Source organism: Anopheles stephensi, unplaced genomic scaffold (genome assembly GCF_013141755.1).
Source record: "Anopheles stephensi strain Indian unplaced genomic scaffold, UCI_ANSTEP_V1.0 ucontig50, whole genome shotgun sequence".
Lineage (NCBI taxonomy): Eukaryota > Metazoa > Arthropoda > Insecta > Diptera > Culicidae > Anopheles > Anopheles stephensi.
This window is the reverse complement of record NW_023405417.1, coordinates 6807-32458: the sequence shown is the minus strand read 5'-3', so window position 1 is coordinate 32458 and position 25652 is coordinate 6807. Positions and strand designations below refer to the sequence as shown.

The window sequence follows — 25652 nt, the reverse complement described above, 5'->3', positions numbered from 1 at the left end:
GCTGTTATCAGACCGTCGTAAGATTTCGGTAGACTGGACAGCATCAGGGCAACGAAGGAGAGCTCCTTCATTTCCTCACCAAGGGCTATCAGTCGGAGACGTAACGAAGTAAGTTCTTTTAGGTGCTCAGCCATGTTTCCACTTTCCGGCATCTTGGTGGCAAACATTTGGCGCATTACATGAATCTTGCTCGAAAGGGATGACCGCTCGTGATAGCCTTTCAGAGCGTCCCACATCTCTTTCGCCGTATTCGTCTGCATGACATGAATAAGCTGGCTGTCATCCAATGCCAAGCCGATCAGGGCCCTCGCCTTCTCATCGTCGGCTAGCCATTTGGCATCAGGGGCCTCCGGCTGCTCCTCCGTCACAACGTGCAGTACTTTATCACGTGACAAAAGGAGCCGCATCTTAAACTTCCAAACCGTGTAGTTCTGGTCACTCAGCTTCTCAATCGAAACATGTGTTTCCGCCATCGCGTATTCTTTCCAAACACACACACTACGGATAACACCAGGATGCTAATTCACCAAAAGTCACTTTCCTGCTACAGTAAACCGCAAAACTTTATGTTGTCCACGATGCACTGGGCCCATAACCTGTTGGCGAGGGTGGAAAACTAAAGAGGTGGCCAAATATGTTTTACGTTTACAACACAAAAGAAACTTTATTAGCACATTCGATAGCTGAGATGTTAGTCGTGTCGCAGAGTTCAGAATATACAGAAAAAAAAGGCGCGTTTTCCATAGCGTCGCTTTTAAAACGTCAAACGCGAAAAACAAAGTTCGTGCAACGGTAAATTCGTTTGACAGATGGCACAGTGGTTGTACTTTCAACAAGATCTCGTACCTAGCAACGATGCCATTTGTCGACCATTCATGTCATGAGTTGGATCATCAGCATGAATATTAAGGACACGCTTTCCAAATTCACTTTACACACCTTAGCACTCCGAATGTGGCGTTTTGTTTGTTTTGAGCAAGGCCATTGGAGTAGAAAAGCAAAACAAAAAACAAAACGACACGAAAAGAAACACTACAAAGAGTGATTTCTACTATACCACTGCAGTGCATTCCCTCAGTGCACGTGCCTAGCTTTCCCCCCTCCTCGGTACGGTACAGCTGTTGCATACGTGCATGGTGTGCAACGTATGGTCGAGCGTTTTTCCTCCCCAAAGCACACCGGAAAGCCCCTTACAACGGTGTGTGCCTGTGTGACTAGCGTTACTGGTATTTGTGTGCAGTTTTGCCTCGTGCTACACCGCGTTGTGTTAGCCGTTCGAGGCGAGTTTGAGTAGCGCACAAGTAGTGGGTCCCTTGGTGGGTCGCCCGGGGGCTTTATTTGCATCCGGTGTTACCCCATTCCAAGGCTCACCCCTCTCACTCTCACTCTTGGCCGTTGGTGCTGGGGGTTCATAAATTTTAGAATATATTAAACGATGACAAAATTTATTGCAACATTTTACTGCAGAAATTTATTTCCCCCCCTGTCCTTTTCCTCGTGCCTCGGCGGTGAAGAACACACACGAGCCCGAAGGAAGTGAGAGCGGAAGTGGACCAAACCGGGGAAAGGAAGGCTAATTTCGCTGAACATATTATGTGTAGTTCTTTCCGCTTTCCTTTTTGGCGAACATGCGAACAACAACAACAGCTTCGCAACACTGCAGGTGCATAGTGCAATCAGGCGCATGGTGCAATTGCCCTCGCACGCTCGCTCTCTCTCTCTCTCTCTGCCAAGGGTCGACAGAAAACAGGCTACGAGGGAAAAAACCCCTCCCCAAAGGGATTGCGCTTTAGCGCCACGGCCGGAAGTTGATACGTCGCGCGTTCTCGCACTCCGCCCCAAAACGATGGTTATTATGGGACATCGTATTAGGGAGACCATACGCTTGGGGTCTCCAAGCATGTTTGTGACAGGAGGCAGAGACAAAACACAAACATACATGCAACTCAGGTGAACAAAAAGGGGCAAAGAATGGGAGGCAAAAAAAGAAACGGGGCACAAGAGCATTGGGCCTTAAAGACCTTCGGTAGGCTTTCGCCCCGAGAACTTCCTTTCCCGACAGCGAACAACGACACCGGAAGAAACATCATAACAACCGGCCCGGGGGTTATTCGGAACCACTTTCATTGTCGTCGACGGGACAACCGTGCCTTAGTTCGCTCCTTTATTCCGCTTGTTCGTTCTTTTGGGCAAGCTTTCTCTTTGGTGATATATTTTCGTGTTCCAAAATCGCTGCACGCCCCGTAATTGGATTTCCTGTGACGGTGCGCCTGTCCCGGTCTCCTGCCTTGGCCGACCTGCTCTTTGAAGGGGGCTCAATTGTTCAAGGCCCATCGGTGAATCGAGCTTTTCGGGGGTCGGGGCTCGGGCAACCCGTAGGAATGGTATGCACTTTCGGCAAGGTGGCCATTATTTGGTTGGCTTAATGCTGTCCAAGGAGCATGTGACACGGGGATCTTAACGTCACACGGTGGGGATCATGGTGGAGGTCACAAACATTCCATTAAGGCGCGATAGGAATGGTTCAATTTATCATGTATCCCTTCCTTTTCTCTCTCTCTCCCCCTCTTCTTGGACAAGTCCAATGTGTTGGAGACATGGCGGAAATGATGGAAAAATTTGGCAGATTCTATTTCGAGCCACAACCGAGCTAATTATCCGGCGAAATGCAAATCGCACTCGTAATCGAACCAGAATCCGGAGACCTGCCATGTCCATGTCTGCCAGTTGCGAATGAAGATGTCGCCGGCCGACAGATTTTGGGTCAGCCTCGTGACAGTCAAACGGCTCGGAAATCGAGGTTGGCTCGTTTGCTTACACCAATTTCAAGTGTAAGGGGATAATTAAACATTCTTCACGAGTTTTTTGGAACCGGGTGATCGAAAATAAACCAGCCATCCACCAGCACTAGCTTTGCTGCTGTAGAGCGGCGGCGTTGTTGAACCATTTCCATAAACAAACGCGGTTTGACAACGAGTTGACTTGCTGTCAATGTGTCAATGTGAGGTTTTCTGTGGCGCTGTGCCGGTTTTAATGGCGGCTGATGGTACAAACTGGTACACAAGCAATATTTGCCTTAAAATAACTCTCGTGCACATGATGATGATGATGATGATGATGATGAAGTTCGAAGCGGGACTTATTTTCAGCAAACCACGCTAGTACGCTCCATCGGCAATAACATGCCAGTTATTTATACATCGGATAGCACATTTGTGCCGTGACTAAACAGATAATTGGACCACTAACCGTGATGGTTGTCAACATGTTGTCAACCGTTTAGTGAACGATAGTAGTGAAAAAGGAAATAAAATCAAAACTGTTTTGCTTGCTCCGAATCGTCTACTCGCAAATTGACTTGAAAATCTCAGGACTTCCTGAGGCACTCGTCCGGTGAACTAACCTGCGTAAAGAGCTTGTTGTAGCCGGCGTTCTGAAACGACGTGTAGCCCAGCCCGAGACCGATGCCGCGGGACTCTCGATGCCCCCCGGACACGGACGGGGCATCCGATGAGGCTCGCTGAACCATGGGCCGTTCAGGCCGCCAATCTTCTTCTAGACCGGATATTTTCGGTGCTATTCCGGTATGCGGTGGCGGTCGCTAGCGTGCCTGCTCCAATCTGATCGACGTTGCTAATCGTGGGTGGAGGGTGCGCGCACCTGCGTCCACTTCAAATGCGCACCGGATCCGGTCCGTATCCTCCGCGCGCGCGAAACAGAGAGCGATCCGATCGTCTCACAAACTGCACGTAAACATTCGCTACTAGTTCTGCTACTGACACGCAACCCCGAACCCAAACATTCAGTAGTGTGCTTGTGTTTTTGATCTGCTTATCACTCACTGTCACTATACGTCGAAGTATATCACTGCCCCGAAGACCACGGTACACGAAATGACACTAAATGGTGACCCGAACCACTGACATCATGGCATTCACCATTGCCTAATTCTACAGCCAACAAACAGAACAATAAAATCCGAGAAGGTTAAGAAATGCGAGGACTCATCACTCATGTCTGACCGCCGGAGCAAGAAGATCCGCCGTCCACCGATAAACAATTGCAATGCTTCATCGAGCAAAAGCGACACGCGTGCTGTGCCTTACTCGCCGAAACGCGAAACAAGATGTGATCGACGACGACGATGGAGATGTGCAAGATGTCCACAAAATTGCGGCCGTGTGTTCATTCCGTGCCGTCCACCAAAGGCTGAGAGAGTGAATGTGAATTCATCCAGTGAGTGGTGAGAGCGCGTGAGCTGGGCTGAGCTGAGCATCTCACGCGTGAGGCCCGATATCAACCAAAACACAAAATGACATAAAACTGCCACATTCGGGCGGTTATGGGGTTTTGGGGCTGTATTCCGCAATCCCCACACACACACTCATGCATGTACGCGTTTCGGTGACTTTGAAGTAACGCGACTGGTGAGAGACTCACCGATACACTTGCTCTCATCGCTCACAAGAAATGTCACCGTGGTGGGTTGCTTTGATAGCGTTAGCCAAATGTGAGGTTAGGAACGTGCTTCTTTACGACACTTTGAAGGTAAATATGCCTCCTAGTTGATTCTATTTCTTCTCTAAATAAATTAGAGAAAAAAATAAATAACCTATAGCACGTTTTACTTAGGCTTATAGCAGCCAGTAACGATCCAGCTGGTAAATCAGCCATCAAGAAACGTTGCGTGTTGTTGCACGCTCTCACGCTCTCTCTCTCTCTCACCATGAGGCAAGTAATTACGAAAGATGGAAACGATCTCATCTCATATCTTAAGAGTCACCTCTCTCTTGCTCTTTTCGGTAGCTCACAACCGTTTCACCTTTTCTATCTCGACAGCATTTTCCACTTTCCACAAATTGTTCCTTGTTACGACCCGCTCACGGAACACCTCCCATCATCGCCCTCGTCGTCACCACCGTCGTCGTCTCGTGTTTCGTGAAGCAGCAACTCACTCAGTCCATTTTTCATCGGTTTTTATAAACAATCGGACTATTTTTGGAAACTTTTCCCCCATTTTGCCCTGCCGGAGACGGAGCGACTACAGCACTCGGAACGGGACGGATTGAGTTCGAGCTGCGGTCGGCGAAGAAACGGGCTGGCTTTGACCTCATTATGTGCTCGGTTTCATTTGGGTTTTCAACATTTAAAAAGTTAGAACAACACTTTGCGTTATCTGGCCACTACTGGAGAGTAAAAACCGATTCTATAAACACTTAAATGCTCGGTTGAAATAAACATGGGTAATAATGTTCCACACTTGATACAACTCTGCATCCTCCCGATTATCTTGCTATCCTGTGTCGGAAATTGTATTCTTTTACACGTACAAACACACACACACACACGCGCGTATATTGGAGGATGCCTGTGCACGCACACAGAAAAACAACACATACAGCTGGCTGGTGCTGGAGCACGAAGACAAACACATCTACAGCTACAGCTTGCAAATTTCAATGCCCAATTTCCTCGTGATTGGATTTTGATTTCCGCATCGTGGGGTTCTTAGTATCTTGAAGAGATTAGTATACTTGTTTTGTTTATTTAATTCACTCTCCCCAAATACCCCGAAATAAGCTGAGGAATCGTCTTCACATCTTAACTGCTATTCTTCACGCTTTCCACAAACTATATTGAACCTCTTAGTAACCTAGTGGAGGGTTATGAATTTTCCCACTAGACCACAGCACTAGTAAGGCCAGACGTTTTGTTTCCGTTTATTTTCTTCCGCAGCACAACCACGCATACACACACACACGCACGTACGAGCATGGAACACGCTAACGGTGTAAGAAACCCCACGTCACGGGGACAGGCGCGTCTCGGTCGGTCGGTCGGTCGGTGGAAAAGCCCCAGGAAAATTTCACACCCTTTCGCTGACGGTCAAGTGACCGTCTTCAGGCTACCGCATGGAACCGTTGGAGCTCACATATTTTTCACTTGCGGATGAAATCACGAAACCACAGTCGAAAATGTGTGCTGCAACAGCACCGAGAGCACCGTGAAAAACCGCACCGAATGAGAAAGCAACAAAAAAAAACCGACCACGTCAACGTTGTTCGTAAGGAATCATTTCTTCCTTCACGGTAGTGCGGAAAATTCGAACTGGAAAAACACACAGCAAACGAAGCTCAATCCACACAGGAAAACTGTTCGACCGTGCAGAAATATGTTTCGCGTTCGCTTTTCCACAATCGGTGAAAGGTTTTCACCAACTTTTGCACCGAGATTCGTGTCTGCCTTGCCCTGAACGCACTTTTTTCCTCCTGCTGGTGGCTGGTTTGGTTGAATTGAGCTTTATTTTTTCATCCTCATTCTCCCCCAAAACACACAGACACAGACAGCACGCACCAGAACGGGCTCCGACGGGCGAGTACACTGACGGCTGACTGGTTGCGGTTTTTCGCTCTCCGCTGGTGAGAATGGCCTGCTCGCTCACACACTCGGGGCTAGTTAGGGATGCTGTCAGTTGTGCTGTCGGTTTTGGCCGAGATGTTTCAACTGAGATGAGAGAGCGAGCGAAGAGCAATGCACAAGTACATTGATTGATGAAAGTGTTTTGAGGGGGGTTGCGAACTGCATGAACCTCTTTGGGATCATGTTTATGCTTGCTCCTAGTACTTCGCTTAGTACCGCGTCACGGGGCGATGGAGGCGCCTGGTGCGCGGTGAAAAACATTCTCATTTTCTCCTTTTTAGCCACTCTTATCCGTTTGCTACGATTGTTTTCATGAGAGCGTGAGAGAGAGAGAGCGTGCAGGCCAGGAACCGGAATGGGTGGAATGGGCACCGAAATGAACGTAATAAATGAGTGTGCTCAGTGTGTGTACGTCTCAGGGCTGACAGCAGCTCGAGCGTGCAGGACCGCGGCTGTGAGCTGGCACTGGTGTGCGAGGTTATTTATTTTATTTTCAAACTGGCTGCTTTTGACAATCGACCGGTACAGGGTGTTGTGGAAGCGGTTCATTATCACAGAAAAAATATAAATTGAGTAAATAAGTATTGTTAGTGCATATAATGCACTAGCTTCTAGGAACCTTTCTTAGCAACCCCTAGTTTAAAACATACGAAATCAACACTCAAAATGTTCATATAAACAAAAACCATATGGTGTCTCCTGTTTGAGAAACAATCACAAATATGATAACGAATCGGCCTTTCGGGAAGTAAAATCACCCTGTGTGTTGGCGCAGGCAAGTACCTATGAAACGCATGCGCGTATCGATCCAAAGATACGGCTACGGAAAAGTGTAAAACACGTAGCAAAACTATCAAACCGTGCAGACGCATGAGCCCTTGTGGGCATGGGAAGGTACGGAGGCAACCCCGGAGGCCTCCGGAATGAGAGAAATAGAGTGAGAGAGAGAGGTTCGAGAGCTCAAGTGTGGAAGCACTGAAAAGAAGCTGCAAACCCTCATACTAGCGCTCTCTGTTGGAGTTTTGGTCTAAAAAGTTCGAGCTTTTCCCTGCCTGTTTTTGTTGGTGAGAGTGTTCACGAATGAACACCATCGGTGAGATGAGATGAGATGAGAGAGAGATGAGATGAGAGTGAGCAAAGGAGTATGTCTCTCACTACTACAAGAAGCAGTCTTGTTTTGCTGTGTACGTTGAAAGCGTTGCTCGAGATGACTTGTTCTTCCTTTCCTTTCCAAGTGCCGTTTCTTCTCGTCCCTCGGTCTAGAACCGTCAGGCTTCCAGATGGGGGATTGGGCTTTGAAGTGCGAACCCTTCCAGCGTGTCGTTCGTCAACCTGATATGACTCGTGGTGGCGAGCGGAAGACCGACGCTTACAATTAACGATAAAAACGTGACACACTGGGTGTGAGTGTGCTGCATTAGAAGCACCCTGGCAGGCAGTCACTACACATTCACTACACACAGCCACACATTAGATTGCGTCATTAAGAACTCACTTCAGGCCTGGGTTTATGGGTGAGCCGCGGCGGGATGCAGGGGAGACTTTGCGTGGGGAGGGAAAACCAAAACATTTAATTAACACCCAACCACTACCCTGGTTGGCACTTTTGAGGTGGAAAATTAGATGATTTTATCAAAATTTGCATGACAAATGTACCGATTGTGTGTGGTTTGTGGAACCGTGGAACAATCCGATTTCTTTAGTGAGGTTCGTAAGCTCGCTTCGATGTATCCGTCCGAAATCGTTTTATTGACGATGGGTTGGACTGGTAAAATTGTCTTCGGGTCGGTGGCATCATTAGGCATCAAGCTCCAAGGGTTGGGCGGTCGACCCGCTCTACTCTCGTGCAGGTCGGTACGAGAGCCATACATACAGTACCATAAATATGCTGCCGATATCATTTACAAATTATTTTTATGATTTCATTTTATCGATATTTGATGCGCTTCCCCAAGCCACACGGCCACAATTGCTAGGGGGAGGGGGTGAGTAACCCGACCACAATGCGCCGTGCGTGCTACGTTGTCTGCCGTTGTGCGATTTCTTGCGCTCCACTTTCATCCAAACGGAATGCCCCATCGATGGGTTCCTTAGCCTCTTGGCTTTACTCTTCCGTTTACTGCAATGCCGATATTGTGAACCTCATACTATATGCCGCCCATCTTGGTTTCCCCCCCATTCTCCCCGTACCCCGTTGTAACGTCGAGCAAGGAAGGGATTTGTGGCGTTAAAGGAGCGTTCGTACGGGGTGTGTGTTTTTTTGTTGTTTTGTTTCGCTCTTCTGCCAATCGTCGCCATGACCCGCACATGGAAATCACGGAGAGCTGCCCATTTCGGTATTCACACGAACCATGCAATCCGTTGATGGTTTTGTCTCTATCTCGCTAGCTTAAGACGCTTTCGGGTTTGGGAAGGAAATTCCGGAGCCAGGCACCAACGGGCAGAGGAATTTGGCGAGCCCGTTACGAAAATACGGATAATGAGGCAAGGTTTCTTTTACCGACCCGTTTGGCAAAGTCATTTGATGACTGCGTAAATGGGCAAACGTGTGCGTGTGTCTGTGTGTAAGTACTAACAGGGGGCAGTTTTGTGGTCGGATGCGGTTCGCTCGTTAGCGTATGTATGTGCGTACGAGGTTTGAAATGCAATTCCTAACCTAATTTTAACTGCCCGCAGCTCGAACCATCGTTCCATTAGTGGGTTTTCCTGCATTTGGCGATAAACATTAGCCACACATAAAATGCTTCAGAAAGAATTTAAAATGAATGTTTGACTCACTTTAAAGTGGCTGCATTCGAAACAGAACTGGCGATAAGATTATTTTGAATAATTAAAATATTTATAATGGAGGCGCCTGGTTGCTCATAAATATTTTTTAAGCCATGATTTTATACTTCTTTTAAACTTACAGCAAAAAAAAACGATTTCTCAGCTCGATTGAAGGACAATCACAGCATAGTTCGCGTGCCTTATTTTGCAATCCGGTCACGAACGGCACCGTTCATGTAGGCTTCCCGGTATGCCCACTAAAGGGCCAATTGCAGACAAGGACACCGTCACACATAACCAGATCGGCATAGTGTTAAAGAGTTGTGTAGAGCAAGCGTAGCAGTTTTACTGGTTCTGATTTGATTCCGCTTATTTTCTTAAGCTTCTGCCCGTTTAGTGCAGCGAGAAAGTGTTGAAGGAAGTGTATGAGGCTTAGTTTTATCTTCAGCTTCAAGGATTTTGTATCGTGGCAATCCGTATAACCCTGTGGCATCACAATATCTTGGAATTGCTGAAGTTTAAAGTAAAACGAAATTTTTAAATATTCGTATTCAAAATTAGAAATAAGCAGTATTTTTTTAAAACAATTTCTCCAACACAGGGTACTGCATGTGATGTCACATAGCCTGAATCATCTGGAAAACCCCTGCATTCATATCACCCTACCAACCCAATGTGCGCCGAGAAATAATAAATTCACTTCGCACAGTTCAAAGCACAGGCAATTAAAGTTCATTTGTCCGTCAGCAAAGCTTTCAGATTTTCAATAAATAAAGCCATACGAGCAAAGATCCTCCATTTGCACGGCGCTTGCTATGACATGAAATATCATGCCGCCAAGAAGCGTAAGGTCACGATCGTAAACATTGAAGAAACGTTGCCCTCTCTCTCTCACACACACATACACACATTCTCTCTCGCTCGTTCCGTGTGTGAGAGTCTGGCGGTGAGTGATTAATAAATCATCAGCTTCGAACGATCACGCACTCGCACATGGTACGATGAGTTTCTGGCATTTGCTCCAGCCATCCGCACACACCACACAAGCCGACCTCCGACCGATTGGACATCAATCGACGCAATGTTCCAATGATCGGCGTGATGCATTACGATCGGGCCATGTGCTACAAACATTCAAACGCGAAAACGCCGCCCTTTCAGCGTTGCACGGCGCACCATCTGGTCCATCCGGTGAGCCGCACACGAGCACGCGAGGGTTTAAAGGGGATGATGTTTACATCATAACGTTTTGCGCCCGTGCTAATAGGCAGATCGATCCTGACCGGGGTACCGAGGTAAGCAAATTCGGCGATGTGCATAAGTGTGGTGTGTGTGCGATTGACTCTCTGAAGATCAGGTTCGCTCTGAGCGGAAGTGTCTGCTCTAACAATGTCGTTGGCGCTATAAATATTGAAGTGGTGACATACTGTACGGATCGGTCAATGAAGTGTAGCTCGTTTACACACAAACACACACACACACATCGCTGTGTACGATCACCGCTGTGAGTATGTGTAAATAACGTGTCGGGCAGGATGGGCAGCGAAGATTTTATTTTGCTTTCACTGCTGTTTTGCGAGACGGGGAGATTTTCTTTAAACGGTGCTGTCTGTTTTTCATTTCCCAATGATCAAGTGTGTATGTGTGTGTGTGTGTGGACTAGCGTAATGGGAAGGTGTCATTGGATTGGTACGTAAGAGGACAATGGCTTCCACTCTGTTGACCTCCAATATTTTTAATTCTTGTGAGCAAATGTTGCAACTTGTATTACAAAATAGTTACAAAATTTAAACAGAGAAAATTTAATCAATTTAAAAGAAAATATAAATACATAATACTAGCAAATGGAAAATGGTTCCATTTTTTCTGTTTTATTTTTGAGACCGAACAGCCTTTTATGATCTCATTCTGCGCAGAGGACAGCAGACACCAGACGGATGCAGTAACGATGATGATGATGTCAACGAACAATGGCGACCAAGACAGAAGACCAAGAAGTGTCCTATTCCCACCCCGAGGGGGCAATGCAGATGCCGTTAAAAGGAGGAACAAATAATGCATCTCCAAACTGCAGCATTAGGGATCCCTTCTTCTTTGCTTCACGGCGGGAAAGGTTTAATGGCATGAATGCATATGTACTTACTATTGAATGTGTAGAGAGCAAAGGGTTTTTATTGCAGTCAGTCCAACCGAAATCTGCATGGCGAGACGATTGTGTGTGTGTGTACTTTACCAGCAAACGTATATTAAATATCCCCAGTAATGGAAGCCGCACAGAAAATATAAATCCCTCTCAAGCTTAAACTTTCCTTTTTGGGAAAGTAACACAAGACCCATCAATGGGACCGGCTCCAGTGTGACTGAAACGCGTCCGAAATGGCAGCAGTGGCGTGATTTACATTTCGAAGGACAATTGATTCGAATTGTAACACAAACAGCGGGACAGCCTCCGTTTGCTGTTGGCACCCATCTCACTGCAGAGCCCTACTTTTGCATTCCACATACGTCTTACGTTACGGGATGAGATGGATCTGGGAGGAGACGAGGAAAAACAAAAATTGGAAACCCCTCCATGAAGGCCAGTTTTTGTGCTCAGACCATCCATTTCGGTTGGCAGAAAACCGGGTTTCTGATGGTCAGAAAAGAAAAACGTGACAATTTTAAGTAGAACAGTGAGTAAGAAAACGGAGAGTGATGACTCATCACTGAGATTAAACATGCGTTCGTGGTCCGAAAATCACAGGCCACATCAGACGTGCGTGCTGTGACGGACAGACAGATAGTTTATATTTTCCGAAAGAACTTTCAGCTAGGAAAATAAAATTATTTTATGGGGTAAAAAGCCAAATTTATCTAGCTTAAAACATTCAAATTATTTCTCCTTAGTGCTTTCCCGTCCCTAATGGCGCAAGGGCGATTGCGTCAGTCGAACATTGAGTGTGGGAAAGCAAGAGCTAAAAGTGCATCATCGAACCACACTTCCAGCACCATCACATCGATGCATTCGAACTCAGCCAAAGGCGGGCAAGCACAGGGGATTAGGTTCGGTCGGAAAGGAAGTAAATGTTAAGTTCCGCTTGCCAAATTCCTCCCCTTTCCCTCAACTATGTCGACAAATTCGAGGACATGTTCGGGTTGCTTTTCTTCACCGCACAACTACATGCGAACTCGACTCGACTTGCAGCAATCGTCCTTCGTTCGGGCCGGGAAAACAAGCACATCGGCATTCCCGCGTGTGTGTGTGTCTCCATCCCTACCGTTGCATGGCAGCTCATGAAAGCATGAATGAATTTCGAACCCATTTGACACCCACTCTAATCACGGGCCCCGGCACACCACCCCACACGTTGCCGCACTCGCACCCCCAAAAGTATCCTTCGGTGGGGAGGTTTTGTGGTTGTGGAACAATACAACCCAAAGAAAGGAACAAAGGGTTTAAGCGCCAACAGTCGTGATAGTAGTCGTAGTAGTCAACACTAGTCGGTGCGATAATCGGCTGGTTTTGGGTTGTAGTCGGTAGAGTTTAAAGCTAGGAAGAGGAAGACTCTATAGGTACTATTTCCATGTTAAAGATCTTAGTAATTTGATAAGTCTACTATGCCTGTAACGCTTAGAGTTCATTCTTTTTAACTGATAGAATAAGGAGAAGAATTGAAGACATCTCCAAGAGGTCTTAATGAATGAACAAAGACCTTTGTGTTCGTTGGCTGTAAAAGGCAGAGTTTAAGGTAACTTTAAGGAGCTTTATAAGATCACATTAGATCTCTTTGACTGTTACAAATAGAGTGTAAGGCATTTGAAGTGACTTTTCACTGCTTCCCGTAATTGAGGACCCTTTTCTTAAGTTACATCTTGCATTACTTACCCGTCGCTTTCGCATAAACGGTGGTTTGTAGGTGGTATTGTGACGCTTGTGGTGGTTTTTGTGCCGCAACATTTTGCTTTCTTTTGTGCTTTCGACTCTCACGATCACCCTTCACAAACAGGCACGCAACACACGCAAAAGGATCTTTCACGACGCACCCTTGAAAAAGGGTAGGGCGATCTTTCTAAGCTGTGTGTGGAGTGGGTTTTTGAAACAGACCCAGGTACCACGATCACACGAGGAAAACGAACACACACTTCAGGCACTCACCCAAACGCCACTCGCAGAAAATTCACAAATATTTTCCCTCCTTCTTTCCCTTCCCGCTGTCACACCCTTAACGTCACCGTTTGAATTAATTGTGAACGAGGAATGGGCAGAGAAAGACAGTGTGTTGGCCGCAAATAAAATCGGGACCAGAACCGGGACGATCCGTTTGCGTACACATGCACTCACAAGCTGTTCGGTCGCTGCTTCATACGGCGCACGACATAATTTCGACCGTGACGCGAACAAAACCGCGCAACAGATAATGGTATATTTTTGTGCCATTTAATTTGCACCATCCTTCAAACTGACGGTGGACATTGCTCACGCACGCACACGCACACACTTTAATTTATTTGAGCAGAATATTCTCTTTCGTTCACTTGGAGCTACGCTTACTGCTACAAAATAAAAGATGAGTAATGAAGTAATTTGCACACTTATTCTGCCGAATTGCTTGTCGAATTGCTGCTGGGGAATAGGCCACCAAATTGTAGTACAAAATCATCACAACCAGCTGGTGGCAAACGGGGGAAAATCGACAAACGAAAATAACTGACAGCTCGATCGCTTTCACACACACACACACACACGCCTCACATCACATTTTCCACCCTCCGGGGGATCCTGGGTGGTCGTGTAAATAGTGGCGATCGTGTACACGCTTCGTACACTCACTCACTTAGCGCACTTCCGATAAGGCACGATTTTCCATCAATGAATTTTCGATCTCGATCTCCCCCGTTTCTCAATGATCCGCACGTCAGCACGAAGCGAAGCGAAAAGCTCATAAATATTCTGCAAAAATGCGACCTTCACACTGTGCGACAGAATCAGATCGCCAGGCACGAGTGAAAATGCTCGGGTGTGAACGGACACGCTCGCGATGTGCAGTACGGCGCACTGAACCTTTAAACTACCTTTTGCTCTACCTAAACACGACACCTATGGAATGAATGTTCCAGCACTGATAAAGGAAAAAACAAACCCGCGTCAACTAACGGTCGATCTACGGGTGGACACCAAACTGACCACCGCCACTGACCGGGGCTTGAGATCGGTTCAAGCGATCTGTGATGCTACGTTCGCGGGGCCGTTGAAAGACCCAGACTGATGGTTAAAAATAAAACTCTCGACCCGACCGAACAAGCCGACCACTGCTGGTCGCATCCCCGGTTTCTCACACACACAGATGTCTGTGACGGGATCGTCAGATCGTCTTTCAAATATTGCCTGCCTGGCCCGTGCCAAATTCGCGACCAAACGGAACCGCGGCACAGACAACGACGACGCCGTCTTTGCGAGCGAAAATGATCATCTTGTGCGATGAGCTGCTGTCATCTGGTGCGATCGTGAATGTTTAATCGAACATAAAAGAGAGAAAGAGAGAGAGCGAGCAAGAGTGAACAGCATGTAAAACTTTGATGTATTGTTAACAGGGTTAGGGTTCGTGTCGATGGTTTGTAAATAAATACCATAATTTAGACTTTAAAAGTCGATAATTCACTTTGGGGATAGTTTGTTGATAATTCAGACAGTAATTTCAAGTCTGAATTTAACAGGTAGTTAAAATAAATGTCATAATGAGCATTAACTTTACTTTACTTCAGTCGATTTGTTTGACGTTGGATAGAAAAAAATCTTCGTCAGTGACAGTCTTTCTTAATTTTTTAACCTACAAACCTCGAGATGTTCTCGACAGTCATTTCAGGCTTCTTGGACTTGATTGTAGCTGTAATCGAATGACCAGTCCTACGTCGAGAAACTGGATATTTTGGACCTCATTTGCTATTCCATTCTGTGCTAATAGACCTGTGTATGTAGTCTACAATCATCGACTGTCTCGAGATTAAGGCAGGTTGTGTCGTCTACTGCTTTACTTTCTTTTATTGGTCCCCGATTTGCATATTTTGAATAGAGGCTCAATAAAGAATGAAAGCCTTATATTAGCTTCATTTATTTCAAAAAGGCTGAATTATGATTCATTATCATTAAAACAGAAAAAAACCTCATTGACTCTAGTCGAGCTTGAATTATAATGCTCTAAATGCTAACAACTTGAGAGCAAAAATTATTTCAGCTATTTGTCTATTAGTAAAACATAATTATTATGAAGTAAGTAAGTAACAATGTGCATTATATTTAATACAAAATATTAAAACTAATTTAAACCTTTGAATCTATGCAAGAAAAACTAAATAAAACTCTTTCTACGACCCCTGTGCATCGAATACCATGCCGGTTGTATGCTTTGAATTAACAATGCTATGCGGATTGCATACTTTCTTGATTTCAATTTCTCTCGAGCTGCAGTAGCGACCTCTGTCGGAGCACGAGTAGTTTTTGGTTTTGTCGAGCATGTTAAACGATTCGAGCAGTTCTGGTACGAATCGAGCAAATGACCGTTGTTTGGTGATGATTTGAGTATTTGAAATGTGGAATTAAAAATAATTTAACTGAAGAATATAATTAAACGTAGATTTTAACAGCATTTAAACAAGTCAGAAGAAAAAAATTGCATGAAAATTGATAAGTCAAGAGTTTACATGCTTTGCACGCTTTTTACAGCGTTGAACGAAAGATTAACGAGATAACCCCTAACGCTCTCTCGCTGCGCTGTGTTGCGAATCTGTAAATTAGCAAATTGATTAGCTGATTGTAGCAAAAACGCAAACTCTTCGGACGAACAAATCCGTGTAAGAAACAAGCCAAGAGATGTGTTTTTGTTGCTGTACTGTTTGACCAACTGTTTGCAAAATAGTGATGGCTTCATACAATCGTAAACGAGCACCGCTTGAAGATTGGATACGTTTAAACTAATATCAGCACAAAACCCTACAAACACACACAGTAAACAGCGAGCAGACAAAGAGTTGGGGGAAAAAATACACCTTCTACCATCGAAGTGAAGTAAACTTTTTGGCAAAGAGGTGCCAATTTGACACATTTAATTAGTGGCATTAGCCGCTCGGCTCTGCAGTGAAACAAAGTGCAGCAAGTATTCTGGACTGCGACGGACGTTCGTGGCCGAGCGATTATGCTTTAAGGTGAGCAGCAGCAGTTTTTGCTCCGTCATTACCGTCCGTGCGTCTGGTTTTTCGTCACAAAAAGGGGTTTGTTAGGTGTATTTTTTTTTATCTTCTTGTTGGGAGTTTATACGTAATACGAAGTGCGGTTGGAAGCGAGGGCGCAAAATGAGCCATCAATCTCGGTTCCGGTGAAACTTCAAACGATTGACGTGGTAAGGTATTGATGCATTTAACAGGAATGCAGGCTTTTGGGGGCTTGAGAGTACTTTCGGGACGACTAGATTTCTGCCACATTAAACCACATTGAAGGCGTTTTTGAAGCTTCGACTAAAGCGCTTGAGTATTTTAGTTCAACTTTAGTAAATCAACTATTTCTAAGTGTTATGATACTCTATTACTATCTGTCTGTAAAAAGTTTGATGTTTAAAATCTATTCTAACCCCACTTTCTATACAATATTTACAATGTCTGTAAAACATGGAAAAATCCCGGTCAGTTAATGTCTAGGACATAGAAAAATTCAAACGAATATCGAACACGCTCTACTCAGCAGCTGAACAGATGTAAAAATAGAGTAAACGAAATAATGCATAAACGATGAATATATCATTGTTACCTTTACTCTCCTGTGCTCGGTTTTAGTGTAGGAGCAGGCTTTAAGGTGCGCTTTGGGAAATACAATGTTTGTGCGTTTTGGGGGGAAATAGAATGGATGGAATAGTTTTCGAGCTCGTTGATCGAGCTTTAATTACAGCTGTTCGAGAGAAGGAAGATGATGGTTTGTTTTTTTTTTGTGGTGCTGAAGCTGTTAAGTCTTTATAATCCGGGCTTGAAGACCGACCATCAACGCTGTCCGTAACTTACCTATCGGAGAGAAAGAAGAGATGAGATAGAAGAGAAAGATATGATTAGAAATGCTTTTTTATGGTATCATGCTCTTTGATCTATATAATTTGTCTAATACATTTTCTACATCTACTTGTGTACTTGTGTTTGAAAAGTGTGTAAACATCAAAAATAAGAGTGATCTCGTGCGCCCAACGTGGGGCTCGAACCCACGACCCTGAGATTAAGAGTCTCATGCTCTACCGACTGAGCTAGCCGGGCTGGTGATTTTCCCACCCACCGCGGTGCAATATGGGCGCGTTTTCCGTTTTTCCCGGCTTTTCGCGGCACGCTATCACCCCGTATAGTGGGAGGGATGACGGTGATGATGATGCTCGATCGTTGCTGATCGTTAGCGCTTGCGCCTATGAAGATGCACGAGAACGATCATTGTCGTACAAATGTCTGTCCCTCTCCCATACCCTCCCTCCCTCTTTGTCTCTGTACCCCTTAGTTAAAAAATACGCTTGTAACGCTAAGTGCAATCCGTTCGACATTTTCTTTCCCGCGGAAAATCAGGGGGACCGGGAAGAGCACAGTAGAAGTACAATTCGGGAAACATGTGGACTAAATTTAGAGGAATATTTTGGAAAACGAGCGTACTTGCCGCGAAAGGTAACAGATGAGTGGGTGGCCAAAAATGAGCCTTAGTTAGAACAAGAAAAAAAGACTTCTTAAATGCTTAGTTTTCCGATCTCCTTGAGGTTCTAAAGCAAATTTTCTTGCAGTATTGTAATTCAAGAAAATATTGTGTGTGGTTAAATAACTTTTTAAAATCTATTATCCTCTAATTCTATGCCTTTATTCAATTGAAGTTAATTACAAATTTTTTCACACAGTTTTACTTGTTTTTACTTCATTCTAATTTTTTCTTTTCATTAAACGTTTATTGACTTTAAATCGTCTAATTTTCTTTTTCATTTTTCTACTGTTTTTAATCTTTATATTTAATTTTCTTGATTTATTGTTCAATTTATTCAATTTAATTTTAAATGTTAATTTTTTTGTTTTTTATTGTCTCTTACTTCTTTTTTAAGATATCTTGATTCGTTTTTGTTCAATATAAAGTTAAACGTAAACTTAAATCAAAATTATTTAAATTTCAAAATTAGTTTTTTTGTTATTGAATTTTATTGTGTTTTGAATTTATTATGTTAGATGTATACTTTAACTGAATGATTTTATACTTTTTCCTGATTTTTGTTTTCTTTTATTCCTAACTCTTTATTTTATTTTTTATCTTGTTTTTTTTTCAGTTTGTTTTATATTTGTTTCGTTTTATAATGATTTATGTTTTATACTTGATCATGATATTCGATATCAAATTTCTTAAAGTTTCCTTTCTTAAATTTAAAGTTTTACTTATTATTTATACTCAATTTAGTAAAAGAAATTGTAGTTTTACTTTATGTTGATTTTTTAAAGTGATTTTTCTCCCATTTCCTTCCTCAGCTTTTCATAAGAATCGTAAGACAGACAAAATCAACAACACGTCGGTGCAGTAAGTGCATCGGAGCATCAGAAGCGACATGCGTGCGTCTTACATAAGAGAGTACTTAATTGAATGAGTAAAAACCCCTTTCCATAGCATCCCGGCATCCCAACGTCAGGGAGGCAGGCATGCCTCTTATACGTAGACAATCGTCCATCTAGCCTAGAGGTCTCCTGCGTTTTGAACCATATGCACGGGTGCACAGTCGATTCCGTTCATTCAACCGACATTCAAACCACGAGGTTCGGTAGCACAATTTCCACCAAAGACACACACACACACATACACCCACTTTAGGGCGTCTTGTTCTGTACTGGCCTACACGCCTAAGCACGTACGCTATTTTTGGCATCATGTCCGGGCGGCACGTTCCACGGGAAGGCTGGTTGTCGTATGAACATCGTGATCACATTACATTACATCAACGACGGTGCGGTGCATTCGATGCCGATGTGCCGTTGTGGTGCATTTATTCGGTGGTGGGTGTATGGTAGTAGGAGTAGGAACCTTCCCATCCCCCCATCAGTAGTGTGGCTTGGAGTGGCACGTGCTGTCATCGATCATAAAATTTTTCAGCTGTGTATGCTCCAGTGTGCGCGCTGCATTTTCCAATGCAGCGCGGAAAAACACACCCAAACTCTTGACTGATATCATTCATTTGGAGGTTATTAAAGAGATTGATTTGATTGTTTTGTAAATAATAGTTACTTCTATGAGTATTCTAAGCAAACATTCCTTTTTTGTTTAATTTATAGCCTCTTTTTTTAATCCAGAAAAAATCACACCACAAATTAAAACATGTATTCACACCACAATGAGCTGCAAAATGTGCTGCTCGCACCGCACCCGCTCGAAAGCTAAAGTAATCCACTTTAAGGCTACCAAAGCCGCAAAAACCACAAACAAAACAACAAAACCTAAACACCCTAAAAATCAACTAGCCGGCCGCGAACAAGTTTGATGCAAAATGTTGGTTGCAAAAAAACTTCCTTCACCCAACGCCAACGATTCCAACGACCGGAGGGAGCCTTCTCGAGAGGATCAAACCCCGGATAGCCACCCGCAAAGGAAGCGGACCAACAGCAGGAGAAAAAAAAATTAAAACTCATATCCAAACCATTTCTGCAGCAAAGCAAAGGTCCCAAGTCCGAGTCGTGAGCACGAGAAAACAAGCATGAATCATTAATCTCCTACCGCAGACAAGGCTCATAAAGATAATTAAGCAATTTCGGCGCGTTGATCCTGAGCGCACTCAGTCAGTTGAGCTGGCAAGTTTGGCGTTTGCTGGAGCAATAAAAAGTGCACATTGCAGTGTGTTGTGGCCGTTTGCAATTCAAAATTGAAGGTTAACACCATCATTGCCCGCTTGTGGTGGTGGTCGGGTGTGCGGGTCGTTGTACAGAGTTGGTTTTGCTTTTGCGTTTATTTTTACCTCATTTTTTTGACATGAAGATTTCTCGTGTTTTGTTTTTCTTTCCTTCTTCTCGCGAGACAAGATCCGAACGAGTTAAAGTGCGTTCCGGGCCACACCAACGCACCGAACGCATAATAAATCGAGCTCGATCTGTCTCCCATCATAACGAGCGGGAGGAATGCTCATATTTTCCATACTCCCCCTAGTGCGTGTGTGTGTCTGTGTGTGTGTTTTCAGCTGATCACTTCTCTGAGGACGACGACGATCGTTTGGCTTCCGTAAACGAACAAGAACGGAAGCAGCAATTGAAGCCAAGAAGCGCCACCACCCACAAAGACACCAGCGTTAGAGTCATGAATAAATCACCCACCCCTGTGGGCTGGCGGTAGGAGGACGGGGGGAGCGGTGGAAAGTGGGGGAAAAATTAAAACAAACCACCACCGAAGAAGCGGTGCGTCTGTTTATCCACTTTTCCGGAATGAAAATGAATCCCGTAAGAGAGGAGAAGGAAATGCTTTTCCATCTTTTTTTTTCGCTGTATCCCGAAAGTTGCTGTCCATGTGTCTGTAGTGCGTGGTAAAGAATTTTCCACGCATTTTACATCCCGCCCCTCACTCCCTTCTTGTCACCCGAGCACTTCCAATACATGCACACCAGATTGCGCAGATGAAACGATCAAAGCATCAAGAGTTATGGTTATGAATTTTGTAAAATCTAGCACGTGCTTGGATGGGGCGAACGATTGGTCGTGGTGATGAGATTGGGTCCCGACAGCACGACACGACGACTGGCGCCAAATGGCGATGGCTGCCGGCGTGTGTGTACGTGCGTGCCCGAATGCGTTGTAAACGAGCGTGAATTAAATCGACACTCACGGCTCACTCTGGTGGTTTATGGCGCTGTACTGTAGCGGGATGAGAATAAGCAATGGTACGAAATATAAAACAAAACTACGTTGCGCGACGCAGAGGATTGATAATGGAGGACGAAAACTTGGGCTCGGACATGAAGTGATAATCATCATCGGGGAAGAAACACACATGTGCCCGGCTAGCTCAGTCGGTAGAGCATGAGACTCTTAATCTCAGGGTCGTGGGTTCGAGCCCCACGTTGGGCGAGTGTGAACTATCTATTTTGGTTCTCGAGCTCGTCGAAGACAGTTCTGGTGTGATGAAGAATCTTGTGCGCGCGCTCTCTCTAAGTTTATTTACTATTCAAAATAGAACGACTTTAATTTTCCGCTAACCATAAAAAATGCTAAATAAACTCTAAAGTAAATTAATTAAAGTGCTAAATAAAGAAAAACGTTTAAATTAGTGAAATCAAAATAAATCAATAACACTTTCATCCCCGGAAAATTGTATTGCTCGAACTACTCTTGAGGGTGCTCTCAGAAGAACTTCGCCTTATCTCTCCTCCACTGTTTTGTTTTACGCTACTATCAAACACGTACAACACTACCAGAAACAAACAAACAAATCCGACTACTGGGGGGTGCACTCGGTCGGATTTCGGACCACGGACTACTTGCTGCGAGTGGGGGGAAAAAAACGTTACCGGCATTCGGTTCACCCTGAGTACGAATTTGTCGTGACGGTTGGCAGAGCTATTGAAGCCTCCCATAGCATTGTGTTGGCACGCGGTGTATCACTGTGGTTAGGTGTAAGCGTGTGTGTTTGTGTGTGCGTGTACGGTCGGTCTGTCTGTGTTCTGTATATCGGGGGTTGGCAGGCATTGGGGGGTAGGAGCACTGTGTTGCTGTGGCACTTATTGGTTTGTCACTAGAAGAAGGGGAAGAAAGAAGGAGGATAAAGAAAAACAAATCAAAATATATAAGAGTGAAATAGAGAAGCAAAAACTATTTTTTCCAACACAACAGTTACAAAGTTTCAATCATTTGGTGGAAAATAGGAGCGCAATGGTACGAAAACACTAAAAAATGTAGAACACTAAGAAGGCGAAGGGGAACACTTTGACATTTGACGGTTACGATGGAAGCGTTATGCGTTATTTGAATGTGACGTTAGACGTTCGACCGTTAGCAGCTCAGTATCTCCTTGGAAACCATGGGATGGCTCATGCAGCTTGGAATTTCTGATCGACCAGTGCAGTTTATCAGCGAACAAACGACGAACGGACAAGGAACCGGCCGACTAACTGATATAATAAAATGAATTATCAAACTGCCGTCACCACCGTGTTTTCTTTTTTTTTTCTTAATTCGTCCTCAACGCTCGACCAGACACACGCAGTAGACGAAATATTTTACACATTAATTACATTTCCTCGACTGCATCCCACATCGCTCGCGGGTCACAGACGGGTGTGGACGAGTGCGAAAACGGCGAAACTAATGGTTGCCATTACTTTTACGGTGTACATGTTTCGATGAACACGAGAGGTTGGGTCGCGCTCTTATTTTTGCCTCTGCTTTTGGGGATAACTCTCCCTGGAAGCTGGAGGTCCTCCACGGTGGGGTTCTAATTTAATTAGAACCATCTGTAGGCCCTGCAGACGATGACGTAGACGACGCTGCAGACGAATGGGTTAGCTTCCTTCTCTTTCCTGATACGTCTCAAGCAATACGCTTCATTACTTTGCACTGCGAGGAGTTTGTGATAATTCGAAGAAAATCGGTACACCGTCCATCCCTCCAAGCAGTGGCAATGCATCAAACTAGGACCGAAACACTGTGGTGGCGTCAAATGGTCGGTACAGCTGCAACGCCTTTATTACTTTCGTATTAAAGCTGGAGCTTCCTTAATCAAATTAAACGCCGAACAAATCGGAACCGACGCGTTTATCCACCACGATAAGGCTCGTGCCGTTCCTAAGCGGGCTGATGCCGTTGGCGATCTTGTTGCATTTCGCGAGTTTGTATCCACCAGGCAGCATAAATTAAGCGATGCGCATCAAGACGACTCTGCATCCCCCGACACAAAAGAAAGATCCAACTAACCAGCTGTGTTAGATTAGACGCGAGCCATTCGCATCAGCCGGCACCGTTTTGGTGGCGGTGGAAAATTGATCAAAATAGCCCAACCTGATCGCGATCGCGTTTGGCCCTTTTTCGCGAGCAAAGGGCATCGTGCCGAAGGGTGAGGGAGCTTAGCTTAAAGCCCCCACCCGAGCTCCGACACCGGAGACCCTACCCGGAGGGCTCGCTAGTCGCATCTAATCAAACCGGTCGAGGCTCGTGCCATCCTTCGATAGGCTGCGCCAAATTTAATCGCCAAAGCAACTTGAGACTTGAGACACAAAAAACAGCTCAGGACACAAGTCGTCCACCGTCAAACCTATAATACTATGCTGTTCGGCCAGCCACGGAGGTAAGTTAACCTGGCATTAGAGCAGCGAATTAGAGAAGCAGCAGCTGGCTGAATGCATAATTTGTTTTCTGGTGGCAGTTCTAGTTTTTGCCGACCCGAAATGAAACAAAAAGCCTCCGTCCAGCGGGCCGACTGTTGCCCGGCATGATTTCCTAGAAATTGGTTCGGGTTAAACCGCCGGAGCTCGAGTCGAACTCGGCTCGAGGGTTAGCGGGACCGTCGTTATTTATTTATGTTTGGGGCTCATTGGCGATCAAACATCTGCACACGTCAGGCAATGGCAGAGGATGCAATCTAGCGATCGTAGTTGAACGGGTGCATCTTGTGAAGTTGGACCGGTGGACCGGCTGCGTTAGAGCCTTTTGCGCTTAATTTAGTGGCGTCAAATGCGGCTTGATGTTGGAGTACTGGGAGGTTTTTATTGACGTATTAATGAAGAAAAGTGTAATGTAAATATCACTAATGTAATAAAAACCCACCAAGAAGCGAAAGTCCTCAAAAATCCTTATGAAAGAGTCTTAACACTGCTATAAAATGTCAGCACGTAGTCCAAATATTGCCACAGTAGGCATGTGTCTAAATCTCCAACATTATCCCACCCGAAAAAAGTGAGTAAAGCCCACTGAACTGTCAACCAGAATGTACTTCACCTCATGGAAGATGCCTGAGAAGATCTTCGCTTATTCCGTCTGCAGATCGTCTGATCGTGTCCTGAGATATTCGCTTCCCCAGCACCAGGCTCGTTTATCATTTCAGCTGCTTCCAGTTGCTGCTTGCTGAGAGATCACACACAACGCAAGAGATCAGCGTGCTTTGTCCATTGCACAAGGGGATTGAAGCACAAACACAAGAGCAAAAAAAAAAACTTGAAGCAACGTGCATCACCGACGTCCTTCAATTCCGACGACACTTAGCGATTGCGATGGATGTCTTACTTGCGTTTTAGACAGTAAGCTAAAACAGAACCACTGACGAAAAGCAAAAAAAGCTGAACGAACCTCAGACAATTCGTCATCAGCGTTCAGAAATGTTAAAAACAATTCCATGTCAGCAGACGATTACAATAACGCCTTTTTTGGAGCATTCGCGTAGCTGCCCGCGTCAGCTGAGACAGGACTTTAATTCTCGTCCATTCGCAACATTCGGTGCTCCCGATGCCAATCTCTCAAAATCATTATTCTTCGGTCTTTCGTCTCCTTGCTGTTTTTTTTTTTGTTTTTTTTTTGTTGTTGCTTTGCGAGGAAGTTTTAATTCGGTTCCATTTGTTTGTTGTCGTACTGATGAATCGGTAGTTGGTTTGTGCAAGAGTTTCCCAAGAGTCGGCCCGTGTATTCGTATGCATTTTGTGCCTGCTTCGCTCGTGTGTTGTCGTCGGCTCGTTCAAGGTCAATCATCGTTATGTTTATAAATTAACAAAACTGTATGTAAATCTTCTGGCTCCCTCTGTCTGTCTCTGCCTTCGTGTGCGTTTGTGTTTGTACGCTGAGTACGGCTCTCCCAATCCTATCCAGCCATGACATGTGAAATGTTATTATTATTTGCCCCGTTGGGCCAGTGCTTGCAGGGGACGCCTTATGGGCGATAGTAGGCGATAGTTGTTGCCACCAGACGGATTGGCTGGTTTTGGTTGTGAATGAGTTGTTTCAATTGTTGAAGCATAACGAACAAGGGGCAATGGATGAGTAGGTCCTCCGGGCACAAAATCCTCCACCCCACGGGCAGGAGGTGTACTTGACGGCGCGAGGTGAGAGAAGAGATGGAAAATTTGGAGGCCATTTTAAACCTCTGTTGTGTCTGTGATGGTCCGGAAGGGATGGGTGCTGCTTTTGTGTTGAGAGTGCAAGTGTTAGGGAAGATGGACGAAAAGGGGCACTAATAGGGCCGATCGTAATGGGCAGCAGACAAATAGGCACATTTGTTCTGGATCTATTATTTTTATTGTCATTTTTTAATGATTCTTTTGTTCAATTTTAAGTTTTTCCTTTTTAATGATTTTAAATCTGATTTTTAATATTTTTATATTTATTAGAAATTTGTATACATCCAATTTTCTATGTTATAAGTCCTTTCAAAATTCAATTCAAAATATTTTTTTAGTAATGTAATACTTTTAGTTGTACAGTATTGTGTTTAAATTTATTTCAATTTTACGTAGAGTTTTCTCAAAACAAAAATTTATTTA

At 44.7% G+C, this 25652-nt stretch overlaps 1 protein-coding gene and 2 non-coding genes across 10 annotated transcripts in view; 1 reads left to right on the top strand and 2 right to left on the bottom strand.

The window, feature by feature from the left end:
- LOC118517105 (voltage-dependent L-type calcium channel subunit beta-1-like) overlaps nt 1–13437 on the bottom strand; it is a 33561-nt gene extending 20124 nt beyond the window's left edge. For 3 of the 8 annotated variants that reach the window (XR_004908261.1, XM_036062963.1, XM_036062968.1), the window contains exons 1-2: nt 6260–6387; nt 3404–3950 (exon numbers count right to left, since the gene is read on the bottom strand). Coding sequence is in view for 7 of the 8 variants with exons in the window: in XM_036062963.1 (XP_035918856.1) it covers nt 3404–3529 (126 nt within the window). In the remaining variant the exon portion in view is untranslated. Of the gene's footprint in view, nt 1–3403; nt 3951–6048; nt 6388–13054 lie in introns of those variants that run through there. The other 5 variants (XM_036062967.1, XM_036062966.1, XM_036062964.1 and 2 more) reach the window with 5 other exon arrangements.
- A 3947-nt stretch (nt 13438–17384) lies between these two features.
- Nucleotides 17385–17457, bottom strand: Trnak-cuu. The gene has a single exon. It is a non-coding gene; the product is annotated as a tRNA-Lys (tRNA).
- A 3728-nt stretch (nt 17458–21185) lies between these two features.
- Nucleotides 21186–21258, top strand: Trnak-cuu. Its single transcript has one exon. It is a non-coding gene; the product is annotated as a tRNA-Lys (tRNA).
- The last annotated feature ends 4394 nt before the right edge of the window (nt 21259–25652 follow it).